Raw genomic sequence first — 16,169 nt, 5'->3', positions numbered from 1 at the left:
CTGGTGGTGAAAGTAAAGTCCAATGCTATAAAGAATAATATTGCATAGGAACCTGGAATGTTAGGTTCAGGAATCAAGGTAAATTGGACATGGTCAATCAGGAAATGGCAAGAGTGAACATCGACATTTTAGGAATCAGTGAACTAAAATGGACGGAAATGGGTGAATTTAATTCAGATGACTATTATATCTACTACTGTGGGCAAGAATCCCTTAGAAGAAATGGAGTAGCCCTCACAGTCAACAAAAGAGTCTAAAATGCAGTACTTGGGCGCAGTCTCAAAAAGAACAGAATGATCTCGGTTCATTTCCAAGGCAAACCATTCAACATCACAGTAATCTAAGTCTATGCCCCAACCATTAATGCCAAAGAAGCTTAAATTCAATGGATACATAAAGACCTACAAGACCTTCTAGAACCAACACTAAAAATGATGTCCTTTTCATCATAGTGGACTGGAATGCAAAAGTAGGAAGTGAAGAGATACCTGGAGTAACAGGCAAGTTTGGCCTTGGAGTACAAAATGAATCAGGGCAAAGGCTAACAGAATTTTGTCAAGAGAAAACATTGATCATAGCAAATACCCTCTTTCAACAACACAGACGACTCTACACATGTACATCACCAGATGGTCAATACCAAAATCAGATTGATTATATTCTTTCCAGCCGAAGATGGAAAACCTCTATACAGCCAGCAAAACTAAGACCAGGAGCTGACTGTGGCTCATGAGCTCCTTATTGCAAAATTCAGGCTAAATTGAAGAAAGTAAGGAAAACCACTAGGCCATTCAGGTATAACCTAAATCAAATCTGCTTATGATCATACAGTGGAAGTGATGAACAAATTCAAGAGATTAGATCTGGTAGACAGAGTGCCTAAAGAACTATGGATGGAGGTTCATAACACTGTACAGGAGGTGGTGGCCAAAACTATCCCAAAGAAAAAGAAATGCAAAAAGGCAAAATGGTTGTTTGAGGAGGCCTTACAAATACCTGAGGAAAGAAGAGAAGTGAAAGGAAAAGGAAAAAGGGAAAGATATACCCATCTGAATGCAGAGTTCCAGAGATAGCAAGGAGAGATCAGAAAGCCTTCTTAATCTAACACTGCAAAGAAATAGAGGAAAACAATAGAATGGGGAAGGCTAGAAATCTCATAAGAAAATAGGAGATACCAAGGGAAAATTTCATGCAGAGATGGGCACAATAAAGAACAGAAATGGCAAGAACCTAACAGAAGCAGATTAAGAAGAGGTGGCAAGAATACACAGAAGAACTATACAAAAAAAGGTCTTAATGACCTGAACAACCACAAGAGTGTGGTCACTCACCTAGAGCCAAACATCCTGGAGTGTGAAGTCAAGTAGGCCTTAGGAAGCATCACTACAAACAAAACCGGTGGAGGTGGTGGAATTCCAGCTAAGCTATTTCAAATCCTAAAAGATGATGCTGTTAAAGTGCTGCACTCAGTATGTCAGCAAATTTAGAAAACTCATCAATGGCCGCAGGACTGGAAAAGGTCATTTTCATTCCAATCCCAAAGAAGGGCAATGCCAAACAATGTTCAAATTATCGCACAATTGCACTCATGTCACATGCTAGCAAAGTAATGCTCAAAATTCTCCAAGCTAAGCTTCAACAGTACGTGAACTGAGAACTTTCAGATGTTCAAGCTGGGTTTAGAAAAGGCAAAGGAACCAGACATCAAATTGCCAGCATCTGTTGGATCATAGAAAAAGCAAGGGAATCCCAGGAAAACATCTACTTCATTGACTACACGGAAGCCTTTGACTGTGTGGATCATAACTGTGAAAAATTCTTCAAGAGATGGAAATACCAGACCACCTCACCCACCTCCTGAGAAACCTGTATGCAGGTCAAGAAGCAACAGTTAGAATTGGACGTGGAACAACAGACTGGTTCAAAATTGGGAAAGGAGTACATCAAGGCTGTATATTGTCACCTTGCTTACTTAACTTATATGCAGAGTACATCACGCGAAATGCCAGGTTGGATGAATCATAAACTGGAATCAAAACTGCCAAGAGAAATGCCAACAACCTCAGATATGCAGATAATACCACTCTAATGGTAGAAAGTGAATGGGAACTAAAGAGCCTCTTGCTGAAAGTGAAACAGGAGAGTGAAAAAGTTACCTTAAAACTCAGCACTCAAAAAAATAAGATCATGGCATCAAGTCCCATCACTTTATGGCAAATAGATGGCCACTTTTTCCCAAAGTGGAAACTGACAGATTTTTTTTCTTGGGCTCCAAAATCACTGCTGATGGTGACTGCAGTAATGAAATTAATGGACACTTGCTTCTTAGAAAGTTAGACAAGTCTAGACAGTGTAATAAAAGCAGAGATTTCACATTGCTGACAAAGGTCTGTATAGTCAAAGCTATGGTTATTGCAGTAGTCATGTATGGATATGAGAGTCGGACCATAAAGAAGGCTGAGCACCAAAGAATTGATGCTTTCAAATTGTGGTGCTGGAGAAGACTCTTCAGAATCCCTTGGACAGCAAGGAGATCAAACCAGTCAATCTTTAGAAATCAACCCTGAATATTAATTGGAAGCTGAAGCTCCAAGACTTTGGCCACCTGATGCAGAGGGTCAACTCATTGGAAAAGACCATGATGCTTGGATGAGGGCAGGAGGAGAAGGGGGCAACAGGGGATGAGATGGTTGGATGACATCACCAATTCAATGGATGTGAGTTTGAGCAAACTTCGGGATAGTGAAGGACAAGGAAGCCTGGTCTGCTGCAGTCCATGGGGTCACAAAGAGATGGACGTGACTTAATGACTAAACAATAAGAACATCCTGGGTCAGAATCGGTAAAACAAAGCATCCATTTGCTATAAAGTAGGAGCTATTTCTTGCATCTCAGAAAGTGACTGGGTCAACTAAAGTTATTTGAGGGGTTCAGTAGAAAACACCCTGACTCCACCTGTAGACAGCACTTGCTTCAGACACAAAATTTAAAATAGATGGTGTTCTCTGTATCTCAGAGAGAAGCATCAACAGGGAGGCTTGAAACCACGTGTTCCTCATTATGGTTCCTGGATCCTTTCTTATGATAAATGCAAAGTTTAACAATTCAAATTCTTCTAATTGTCAGCTAATTCATATCATACTTCAAATATCAAAGACAAGCGCATAGTCAGGAGAAGTTAGCGCACACAACTGGTGGCAGGGGTAGTGGAAAGAGCAAGGGCTTTGCAGGCACCAGATGTGGGTTTCAATCTGGACTCCACCTCTTAGTAGTGTGGACCTAAAGAACTTACCCTAACCTCTCTGAGCCCTGTTTTTCACATCTGTAGAACAGAGATGGTAATAACCCACTTTATGGGGTTGCTGTTTAAGAGTGAATGAGAGGAATTAGGCACTCAGTTCAGTACTTGGAATACAGCAGGTTCTCAAAACGTGGTATTTTTTTTCTTTCTTGCCACTTATAGGAGTCGTTCATGAGAACATTCTCCAAAATTAAACATTACTTTTCCAAACCCTGAAATTGAGTCTCTAAACTCCATGCAAATGGTGCCAGATGCTTATTAAAGGAGGAAGCTGCTTCTATTTTCTCAAAAATCTTTAATGTGGGAAGGAAAGGAAAAGCAATACCAGCCAGAAACCACTACATGTTTGTGCTTTAAACCATAACACACCACAAGCAAGATGGGGTTAGTTTAATAAGGAAGGAATAGTAAAGAGAAAAAGAAAAAGCAACTGAGGGTTTCCATTTCGGTCAGATCTCTTCTCATCTGAGCAGAACCACTATCTCTACCAACAGCACAGAAGCCACACTGGCTCTTACCCCACATCAACTCAGTACATATCCCCAGAAAGCTTTTCCACTTTGTCTAACCACCCAACTACAGAGGAAAGAGTTGAGCAATGAAATGATTAACAAAGGAATAATCTCCCACTGCCAGGAAAAGAAGCAAGAAAAATGAGTTTGCGCACACACTTCTTTTACCCTTCTGCTCCTACGGACCCGATGCAAGGGGCTGTTTGTATACAATCATTTTATGAGTGAGTCCAACCAATTCTGCCCTGAGACCAACTTCCTAGCAGCTCTGCCTTTTCCAGTTTCTAAATACAGACTGGGAGATGCCCAGGCACATCTGGTCACCATTTGATTTCGGGCTTCTATTGTGTTCATCTGTGGGGGGAGGTGAATCTATAAATAGCTCATACTCCTCTGCCTCACACTTGAAAATTGAGAAACCATCCACTCTGCCTTTTCTGCAGAGAGAAGAGAGGTTTTTACTGAACCCAGCTCCCTCATAATGATCAGAAATCAAGTTAATATTCTATACAGCCAGGCTCAATCAAATGATTCATAAACCTATTTTATAAGACTAAGTGGTATCTAGAATGAAACCAGAAGGGAGAGAATCAAGTAAAGATGAGTGAATCACTCATGTGATGCTTTTGAGAAGCCACTGATCTTTTTGGAAACTCACCAAAGTGTATAGTTAAATACATGTATGTGAACCACCACCTTCAAGTCTTAAGGCCCTTCTCGCCTTTGGAAAAGAACTACAGGTTTAAATACTATTCAATAGTGAAAAGAAAAATCACCCTGTGGACTAGATTTGCTGACAACACCCCCACTCCCAATGAAAAAAGGCTAACCTCTCTTCAAGATTTTTCAAATGTTTAATAAAATATTTACTACAGTATATTATTTACCACACTGTAAGGTAATTAACTATGTATCTGTCTCCTTCAAGAACTAAGTTTTTCATGGGTAAGTACAATGTCCAACTCTTATTGATTATTTCCAATGCCTTGCACAATTCTTGGCATATTTTTCAGTAGGTGTAGGTTGAATGAATGAATAAAGAAGGGGAAATAATCACATATTATAGGATCTTAGTGAACTTTCACAAATAAGACATCAAACTTAATGTTGGTTGATTTAATGGAGAGGTAAGAGAACAGGGTTAAAAGGTAAAGTAAACAAAACAAAGATATAAACACATTATTTCCCTTCATCCCCACATCTGTACAGGATTCTGCATGTGTCTATGCTAAGTTGCTTCAGTCCTGTCCAACTCTATGAGACTCTATCAGCTTTCACCTGCCAGGCTGCTCTGTCCATGGGATTCTCCAGGCAAGAATATTGGAGTGGGTTGCTATGACCTCCTCCAGGGGATCTTCCCGACTCAGGGATAGAACTTCACTCTCTTAAATCTCCTGCATTAGCAGGCAGATTCTGTACCACTAGCATCACCTGACCCACTCCAGCATTCTTGCATTGTGAATCCCAGGGATGGCAGAGCCTGGTGGGCTGCCATCTATGGGATCACACACAGTCGGACACGACTGAAGTGCTTAGCAGCAGCAGCAGCACCACCACCTGGGAAGCCCCTGCTCAGGATTCTAAAAAGGCTATTTTTGCTGGAAGCTAAGCTTATGTAAATATGTGTAAACCACAGACTAATTAGAGCCAAGACACAATAATGACCACTCCTAACTTCAGATCTTGGAAAAGAAACTTCTGATATAGAAAGCGGGACGTTCGGCTTGTGAGCGGAAACTTCTCGGTCGCGCACAGAAAAAGAACGATTTTAAAATGGGTGATGTTGAAAAGGGCAAGAAGATTTTTGTTCAGAAGTGTGCCCAGTGCCATACTGTGGAAAAGGGAGGGAAGCACAAGACTGGGCCAAACCTCCATGGTCTGTTTGGACGAAAGACAGGTCAGGCTGCTGGATTCTCTTACACAGATGCCAACAAAAACAAAGGTATCACCTGGGGAGAGGAGACGCTGATGGAGTACTTGGAGAATCCCAAGAAGTACATCCCTGGAACCAAGATGATCTTTGCTGGCATTAAGAAGAAGGGAGAGAGGGAGGACTTGATAGCTTACCTCAAAAAAGCTACCAATGAGTAATAGTTGGCCACTGCCTTATTTATTATGAAACAGAAGTGTCTCATGACTTTTTATGTGTACCATATTTAAATTGATCTCATACACTAGAATTCAGATCGTGAATGGCTGATGGAATAATTCTGTTGGACAGTCCTGATTTAAATAAGATTGGTCTGTGGCTAAACAAATATGGTCAGCTTTTTTAATTTTGATAGTAATTCTGGTTCAACAAGTACTGTCACTTTTCCCATTCTAAAGAGATGATTGAACTTGAATAAGGAATATGAAACTTTTTAGGGAGATGGTGCATTCCTTCTCAAAATCTGTAAGAGATTGGTTTTATATTTAGATTTCTATAACTGGTTATATTAATATATTTAAATACTGAAAAGGTCCCTTCACTGTCATAAAACAGAGGAGGATTCACACGTGTTTCAAGTTGTGTTCATTAGCCTGTTAAGGCAAGGATTGAAAATACACTGACAAAGTCCACTTTATCTGTTTGGTTTTATAAACTATGCCAATTTAATTAAAATTCTCTATCTAAAATTTAGCCTTTTACTTAAAAAAAAAAAAAAAAAGAAAAGAAAAGAAACTTCTGAAACACTATATTTAGTTCTGGCACAATATTAAAGTACAAACAGATCAATGAAATAAAATAATTTTAAGAGACTCTAGGTATACACAGGAATTAAGCAAATGATAAAAATGGCTTTTTCATGTTGTTGCAGGAAGGGGGACCCCTTCCAGGGCCCAAAAGGGTTTTTTTCCTAATACTCGAAAATGAATTGTCCAAGGAGACACACGTGCTGACAAAACAAGAGACTTTATTGTGAAGGGGTGCCTGGGCAGAGAGCAGGAGGGTGGGGGAACCCAGGAGGACTGCTCTGCCATGTGGCTTGCAGTCTCAGGTATTATGGTGATGGGATTAGTTTCCAGGTTGTTTCTGGCCAATCATTTTGACTCAGTGTCCTTCCTGGTGGCACATGCATTGCTCAGCCAAGATGGATGCCAGTGAGAAGGATTCTGGGAGGTGGTAAGACAGGTGGTATCTCCTTTTGACCTTTCCAGAACTATTCCTATTGGTGGTGGCTTATTAGTTCCATGTTCCTAGTAAGGAACCTCCTGTCATAAAATAACTCATCCAAATGGTTACTATGGTGCTTGGCCAGGATGGGCAGCTTCAGTCAGTGTGTTTCCCCTAATATTAGCGGAGAAAGGATGGATGTTCAAGCCCCACCTCATTTCCTTCACCAAAAAAATTCAAATGGATCAAACATTTAAATTAAGAAGATAAATTCATTAGTGTACCAGAAAGAAAAAAAAAACATAGCAAATACTTTCATAACTTCAGAATGGCAGGCCCTTCTAAGCTTAATATACCAGAAAGCCACAGAGAAAGGTCAATGAATTTGACTACATTTAAACACACACTCAGGGGAAAAATTACAAAATCAAAACAAAAGTAAACAGGGAAAACAACTGCAACATCTATGACATGGAACATTTTCCTTAATATTCTAACTGCTCTTAAAAATAAGAGAAAAATGAACAGTACAGTAGAAAAATGGGGGAAAATACATGAACACATAATTCACAGGGAAGAAAGTATACAAATGGCCCAGAAACATACAGAGATGCTCATCAAATATATCAAAAAGAAAAGCTAAAAATAGGATACCATTTCAAATAAGACAGGCAAAGATTAAAGAGTTTGATAACACCTAGTATTGACAAGGAATGTGGTAAAGTATTCTGATACACTACTGTTAAGCATGTAAATTGTTATAATCTTTTGGGAAGGAAATTAGACAAAAATATATTGAAATTTAAAATATACTACCCTCCAATGATGCTAAAGCTTAAGCTCCAGTACTTTGGCCACCTCATGCAAAGAGTTGACTCATTGGAAAAGACTCTGATGCTGGGAGGGATTGGGGGCAGGAGGAGAAGGGGACGACCGAGGATGAGATGGCTGGATGGCATCACGGACTCGATGGACGTGAGTCTGAGTGAACTCCAGGAAATGGTGATGGACAGGGAGGCCTGGCGTGCTGCCATTCAGGGGGTTGCAAAGAGTCGGACATGACTGAGCAACTGAACTGAACTGAACTCTCCAAACAGCAGATACACTACTAGAAATTAAAGATGCTAACTCTAGTATTACAGAGAACAGCAGACACATAATATAATACATATTATATAATTGCAGGAATCCATAATTATGGAATTATAATTACATATCATATAATATATTCAAACCATACATCACTAGAAAAATAATTAAACTACAATACCTTTGTACGATGGAATTCTATATAGCATTAAAACAATGAGGTAGAACAGTAGGTATTGCCAATAAATTAGGGCCAAGATAAGGTGATAAAGTAAAGCCAGTTGAAAATAAAATATACAGTGTAACCCCGTTAGTACTTTTTTTTTTTTTTTTTAAGATAAGTGGTTACCTCTGAAGAATGACACCAGTAGGGAAGTATGAAAGGGGAAGGGGTTTCGGTTTTTATATTATACCCTTCTGGACTGTTTGAACATTTTCCAGTTAGCTTGATTACCTTTATAGCAAAATATTTTAATAAACTAATTAATCTACTAACACATTTTATGCAGCTGTCTGCTTTCTGCTGAGCAAAGAACTAGAGAGAGACCAGTCCCATTTCTTTCCCAACACTTTCTGAACCCTTTTCGGAACACTGCACTTAGAAGGGGCCTTTTGTTGGTCTGCTGGACTAGCTCCCCACAAACAGAGGACCACTGAAAGGTGCTGAGAGGGGACCAGACACAGGCTCACTGTGCAAGTATGTGGGAGAGAATTCAGCACCTGGCCATGCAGACCAGGTGGCTCCCACTGGAGAAGCTTACTGTTATCAGTCTGCCTGTGAACACATGTCCACTGTGGTAGACACACAGAACTTTTGTTCAAAGGGCTGTTCTTCATTTTACATCCTCTTGTTCGGGTGATTTTGCAAATTGTTTTTCCAAAGATCCTCAAAGTGATCATCTCCATCATCATGCCTCTCATCTTCAAGCAATTAACTGATAATCCTTTTAAATCCAGGACAAATTCAAGTGTAAAGGAAGTGGAGTCTAGGGCAACTTCTCAGCACTGCAGGAACAGCAAGGACATGTCTCAGGACCTCTGTATTTATGCTTAGGCTGCCCCAAGTTTCCAGCTGATTATCAAGCTTTGAGCATGCCACTCCTATACACAACCTCTCTCCCCAGGCTAAATCTCAAGGACTCCAGATAGTACCAGAATTTCCTTGTTACCCTTGGCTCACAGAGGAGGAAAAAAAAATCCAAACAAGCTTTTGCATCTTATAAGATTTCTCTCATTTCTGCTGTTCATTTTTGTACAGGCATCCAGCACCAACAGCAAGCATTAAGTGTCAAGGATCTCAGTTCTTCACATGTTTTTTTTGTAAGTCTAAAACTACCCTTTAAAGACTGACAATCAAGTTTCTAGAGAGGGAAAAAAATGAGTTTAGATGAAGCCAAAAGAATGACCTTATTCCTTTAAAATCCAGCCCATGGACATGCTTATGGAGCCAAGCAGCTGTGCTGTTGGCAGAGGGAATGTGCTGAAATGAAACACTCATGGTAATCTCCCTTCCCCCACTCAGGCCTGCAGAGCCCCATCCAATTATTGCACAAAAAGGCTTTTTCTTATAAAATTCTCTCCCTTCTACTTCTGTCTCCATCTTGGTTGGGAAGAATTAGCACTAGTGATGGAATGTACACAGCTCTGCAAATATTCATGAGAAAATCCTTTAACGCCCACACGCTCCCCAGCTGCCCTAGCACATATATGCATTAGGGAAAGGGATGCACAGAGAAATTCATAGATGTCTGTGGCTCTCTAGCTTAGGCAAACTGCAAGGCCTTCTCAAAATAAGCCGTAAGATTGAGGAAGGCAGAGTCCTGCTTGTCTCTCATCCACTGAACCATAAATGAAATTATCAATCCACTAACCAATGATTGATCATTTAAGACATGCAACACTGGAAATATAGAAACAAAGAGAACTATGTATAAATAGTGCAGCCTTTGAGAGCTTGGACTTCGGAATCACAGTCAAAGGTTTGAATCCTGGCTCCATTACTTGATTGTGTGACCTTCAAGCAAGCTACTCAACCTATCTGAGCCTGTTCCTATACCTAAATTGGAAATGATATCTACTATAAAAAATGATATAATCCTAACCCCTCTGTAAACTCTCAAATTCCTTCTCACCTTAGTTTCTTCTTCATGTTTTCCCCTTCTCCTGCTCCTCCAAGGTCCCTCTTCAGTTTCAGTAACTCTTCCACCTTCTTTCCTCTTCTCCAAAGCCTTCATTCACATTCCAAGTACAGCAGATACAACAAAAGTGAGGGTCATACTCCTCTCTACCTCACCCTACTTACTTTCTGAGGCAGGAGGTCATAGACCAATCATCATCTTATAATGGGTTGCAGTCCCCAGACAGAAATGTTATTTCTGTGGAAGCAGTAAGTAGCCCCAGCCTGGTCACAATGTTGTTGCCGTTGTTCAGTAGCTAAGTCATGTCTGACTCTTTGCCACCCCATGAACTGCAGCACGCAAGGCTTCCCTGTTCTTCACTATCTCTCTGAGTTTGCTCAAACTTATGTCCATTGAGTCAGTGATGCCATCCAACCATTTCATCCTCTGTTGTCCCCTTCTCTTCTTGCCTTCAATATTTCCCAGCATCAGAGTTTTTTCCAACGAGTCAGCTCTTCCCATCAGGTGGCCAAAACACTGGAGCTTCAGCTTCAGCCCTTCCAGTTAAAGGGTTGATTTCCTTTAGAATTGACTGTTTTGATCTCCTTGCTGTCCAAGGGACTCTCAAGAGTCTTCTGCAGCACCACAGTTTGAAAGCATCCATTCCTTGGTACTGAGCCTTCTTTATGGCCCAACTCTCACATCCATACATGACCACTGGAAAAACCATAGCTTTGACTTTACAGATGTTTGTGGCAAAGTGATGTCTCTGCTTTTTAATATGCTGTCTAGGTTTGTCATAGCTATTCTTCCAAGGAGCAAGAGTCTTAATTTTGTGGCTGCAGTTACTGTCCACGTTGATTTTGGAGCCCAAGAAAATGAAATCTGTCATTGTTTCCACATTTTCCCCATCTATTTGCATCAAGTGATAGGACTGGGTGCCATGATCTTAGTTTTTTGAATGCTGAATTTTAAGCCAGCTTTTTCACTCTCCTGTTTCACCTTCATCAAGAGGCTCTTTAGTTCTTCTCTGCTTTCTGCCATTAACATGGTATTATCTGCATATGTGAAGTTGTTGATATTTCTTCCAGCAATCTTGATTCCAGCCTGTGATTCATTCAGCCTGGCATTTCACATGATATACTCTGCATATAAGTTAAATTAGCAGGGTGACAATATACAGCTTTGAGGTACTCCTTTCCCAATTATGAACCAGTCCGTTGTTCCACACCCAGTTCTAACTGTTGCTTCTTGTTCTGCATACAGGTTTCTCAGGAGGCAAGTAACGTGGTGTGGTATTTCCGTTTCATCAAGAATATTCCATAATTTGTGGAACTGCTCAAATTGAAGAAATTAGGGAAAATCACTAGGCCATTCAGGTATGATCTAAATTAAATCCTTTATGATTATACAGTGGAGGTGACGAATAGATTCAAGGGACTAGACCTGGTAGACAGAGTGCCCGAGAAACTATGAATGGAGGTTCGTAACATTGTCCAGGAGGTGGTGACCAAAACCATCCCCAAGAAAAAGAAATGTAAGAGGGCAAAGTGGTTGTCTGAGGAGGCCTTACAAATAGGTGAGAAAAGAAGTGAAAGGCAAAGGCGAAAGGGAAACATATACCCAAGAGAATAGCAAGGAGAGCTAAGAAAGCCTTCTTAAGTGAACAATGCAAAGAAATAGAGGAAAACAACAGAATGGGAAAGACTAGAGCTCTCTAAGAAAATTGGACATACCAAAGGAACATTTCATGCAAGGATAGGCACAATAAAGGACAAAACTGGCAAGGAGCTAACAGAAGCAGAAGAAATTAAGAAAAGGTGGCAAGAATACACAGAAGAACTGTACAAAAAAGCATGTCACATTAGAGAACTTATAATAATAAGCGTTCAATGCCCCCACATACTACTAGATGGCTACAATGCTATGTCCTCATCTTGATGGGGTAAAGAGCCAGGGAGAGGCCCAGTCTCAAGAACAAGATCTTTCCTTGGGATTCTGTTAAGCAGCACACTTCCTGCCCTGCAGGAAACTCTGTGTTGCAGTTCACGACCCTGTCACTAGAATAAGCAACAGACATTCCCATGCAACATCAAGCATAATTCTGGACTAGCCAAAAAGAAAAAACACCCTATAATTGCTATTTTTGTCTCTCTATGCCTTTATCATTCAAACGTGTGTCATGACGGTCTCTAGTGTTTCTTCTAACACCAAAATTCTGAAATTCTAAAGTCAAAACTATTTAGCTGGATTCAAAAACTCTGCAAAAGGTACTGTTCATGTCCTAATTCAAATTTCTCTATTTTTTCCTTTTCTTTTTTTTTTTTTTGGCTGTGCTGCACAGCTTGCGGAAACTCAGTTGCCTGACCAGGGATTCAACCTGTGCCCTCGACAGTGAAAGCACAGAGTACAAACCACTGGATGGCCAGGGAATTCTCTTCCATTTTCTCCTAATGGCAATGAAGACCAGCTTGTTCTAATTCTGCATAAGCTTAAAATAATCATGCTCCATACTTGCAAAGCACTATTGTCACCTGTCTTTCCTGTCTCCAGAGCAATGTTCTTTCATTAAATAATCACACACATGGCGTGCACTACACTGACAGTAGCTTTCCTCTTGGTTCCTACAGCCAGCCCTTTAATCATTTTGGGGTGTGTGGGGTTTTCCTCTGAAGCCTTTCCAGGTTCCTAACGTCCTTAAACTGGAGTCCAGGACTAGAGAATATGTTCACCAAAGAACCTATAACACATACATGCATGCATCCACGTCAACATACACACACTCACTGCCCTCCATCCTGGCTCCTGCCAGGGCTCTTTGAGGGTAAGCAATGGATGGTCTTTGTGCATTGTGTGATGTTCAGCATATTGTGGACATGTAAACAACAACAAACACAATCACAGTGCTACTAGAATTTCAGTTTTGAATTTGGTAGTTGTGGGGAGGAAATCCCTGCTCACTCACACAATTTTTCATGTGGAAAAGCTACAGGCATTTTAGGCATTGTGTTTTAGCCAAACAACAAAAGCAGTTTAAAATAAAGATTCCCAGGAGTATAGAAGCAATTACGTCCCACAAGGGCTGGGTGGTTTTTTGTTCCTGACTGGCTTTCTGTTGACTCAGTCTGCACTTGTTTTGACAGCCACTCACAGTCCTTGGTGGGTAAAGCTGAGCTAATGCTCTTCATGGAAATTTTTACAAACACATAATCACCCAAACACAATATGCTTGAGCAGAGGACTCCCGCTCCAACAGATGTTCCTGACCAGGAGGAATGGAGGGAAGTTAATTTTCCAAGTGGAGCATGCTGGTCCCAGAAGTGAGCACAACAAATTCAAAGAAGAGATTTTCAAATCTAGTTCAGCACTTAGAAAGAAGCATGAGCCTTGCTTCTCTTGTGCTGTGATAGTGATAATCACAACCCAAGCCACAACACTCATGACCTCATTTACTCAACTTCTAGTTGCCAAGCCCTAGACTGAGTACGTCACATCATTATTTTTTTCCTCCTCACAGTAACTCCAGCTAAAAAACTAAGACTCAGAGAGGTTAAGTTATCTGTTTGAAAAAAGCCAGCTAATAAGTGGCTGTGCCTGAATTCAAATCCAGTTCTAACTTCAAGAGTGCTCAGTCACACATAGTGTCTAACTCTTTGTGACCCTGTGGACTGTAGCCCACCAGGGTACTCTGTCCATGGAATTCTCCAGGCAAGAATACTGGAGTGGATTGCCATGTCCTTCTCCAATACATTGAATGGGGGTACCCAAATCTGAAGTCTGCAAATGAATTCATCTCTAAGTAAGGTTATGGCAAAATCAACAAGACGTGAATCGCTCTGATGGATAACACATTGATTGCTCAATCTCTTGGGAAATATGGCATCATCTGCATGGAGGATACGATTCATGACATCTGTATGTTGGAAAATGTTTCAAAGAAGCAAGCAGCTTCCTGTGACCCTTTAAATTGTCTTCTCCATGAGGAGGAATGAAGAAAAAGACCACCCATTTTATAGAAGGTGGAGATGCTGGCAACAGGGAAGACGAGATCAACAGGCTTATTAGAAGGATGAACTAAGGTATCTACCATAATTATTTTTGCAATCTAGTCAGTTAACAATGATTGCTTTCAATTGAAAAAAAAAATGGAATGCTGATGTCCATTACCCCACAATTCTGATGTCAAATCAGATAGTATAATCCCCTGCCAATCCCCATTCACCATAACCTTTTCTCTCTCTTTCCCATCATCCTCTCTCAATTTTCCTTCTCTTCCTTTTACTATATACCTCTTTTTATATTTTTATAAAAGAATATGAACTTTGCATTCAGATGATCCTGTGTTCAAATCCAAGACTCATTTTCTTGTTGTCTGACTTTGGGCAGATCATGTAATCTCTTTAAGCCTAAATTTCCCCAACTACTGAAAGAGGATAAAATCTTCTCCATTTCAAGTTACTGAAAGGGTGGAAACAGATAATACATAGAAAGAGAGGACCAGGTCACTAGTAGACTAACTGAGAATTGTCTAATGTTGAGAGTCAGTGAGGCTTGGTGGACACGACACACAATTTAGAGCCGGACTGTCTTGGGTTTGAATCCTTGCTTCACTACTAATTTACTGGCTAAGTGACTTAGGCAAGCCTTGTAACCTTTCATGCCTCAGTTTCCTTATCTATAAAACGGAGTTAAAACACATGTTTGATAGATTTGGGGGGAAGAGTCAAATGAAATGTTAAACATTTAGGATCTATAGATTATTAACAAGGAAGCTGCCTCTCAGCAGAACTTCTAGTTGACTTGCTCTCTACAGGCTCATATTTGTTGACACCTGATCTATGTGACATAGATTCCTGCGGGCAGGAATCCCTCAGAAGAAATGAAGTAGCCATCATGGTCAACAAAAGAGTCCGAAATGCAGTATTTGGATGCAATCTCAAAAACAACAGAATGATTTCTGTTCGTTTCCAAGGCAAACCATTCAATATCACAGTTATCCAAGTCTATGCCCCAACCAGTAACGCTGAAGAAGCTGAAGTTGAACGGTTCTATGAAGACCTCTAAGACCTTTTAGAATTAACACCCAAAAAAGATGTCATTTTCATTATAGGGGAATAGAATGCAAAAGTAGGAAGTCAAGAAACACCTGGAGTAACAGGCAAATTTGGCCTTGGAATATGGAATGAAGCAGGGTAAAGACTAACAGAGTTTTGCCAAGAAAATGCACTGGTCATAGAAAACACCCTCTTCAAACAACACAAGAGAAGACTCTACACATGGATATCACCAGATGGTCAACACCGAAATCAGACTGATTATATTCTTTGCACCCAAAGATGGAGAAGCTCTATACAGTCAACAAAAACAAGACCAGGAGCTGACTGTGGCTCAGATCATGAACTCCTTATTACCAAATTCAGACTTAAATTGAAGAAAGTAGGGAAAACCGCTAGACCATTCAGGTATGACCTACATCAAATGCCTTATGATTATACAGTGGAAGTGAGAAATAGATTTAAGGGACTAGATCTGATAGATAGAGTGCCTGATGAACTATGGAATGAGGTTCATGACATTGTACAGGAGATAGGGATCAAGACCATCCCCATGGAAAAGAAATGCAAAAAAGCAAAATGGCTGCCTGGAGAGGCCTTACAAATAGCTATGAAAAGAAGAGAAGCAAAAAGCAAAGGAGAAAAGGAAAGATATAAGCATCTGAATGCAGAGTTCCAGAAAATAGCAAGAAGAGATAAGAAAGCCTTCTTCAACGATCAGTGCAAAGAAATAGAGGAAAACAACAGAATGGGAAAGACTAGAGATCTCTTCAAGAACATTAGAGATATCAAGGGAATATTTCATGCAAAGATGGGCACAATAAAGGACAGAAATGGTATGGACCTAACAGAAGAAGAAGATATTAAGAAGAGGTTGCAAGAATACACAGAAGAACTGCACAAAAAAAATCTTCACGACCCAGATAATCACAATGGTGTGATCATTCATCTAGAGCCAGACATCCTGGAATGTGAAAGCTAGTGGAGGTGATGGAATTC

General features: G+C 40.3%; 2 protein-coding genes across 2 annotated transcripts in view; one reads left to right on the top strand and one right to left on the bottom strand.

The window, feature by feature from the left end:
- Positions 1–16,169, bottom strand: part of STARD9 (StAR related lipid transfer domain containing 9) — a 114,503-nt gene that overhangs the window by 85,432 nt on the left and 12,902 nt on the right. The window lies entirely within an intron of this gene.
- On the top strand, positions 5,523–6,071 carry LOC128053924 (cytochrome c). Its single transcript, XM_052646423.1, has one exon. It carries the CDS (start codon positions 5,587–5,589, stop codon positions 5,902–5,904), a length of 318 nt encoding a protein of 105 aa, XP_052502383.1. The 5' UTR covers positions 5,523–5,586; the 3' UTR covers positions 5,905–6,071.

Source organism: Budorcas taxicolor, chromosome 10 (genome assembly GCF_023091745.1).
Source record: "Budorcas taxicolor isolate Tak-1 chromosome 10, Takin1.1, whole genome shotgun sequence".
In the NCBI taxonomy this organism is placed as follows: Eukaryota; Metazoa; Chordata; class Mammalia; order Artiodactyla; family Bovidae; genus Budorcas; species Budorcas taxicolor.
Note: the sequence above shows the minus strand (reverse complement) of the source record. Positions and strands in the feature narration are given on the sequence as shown.

What these genes read in the sequence shown, in the direction of transcription:
- LOC128053924 (XM_052646423.1), top strand. Translation starts at nt 5,587, where the DNA reads ATGGGTGATGTTGAAAAGGGCAAGAAGATTTTTGTTCAGAAGTGTGCC.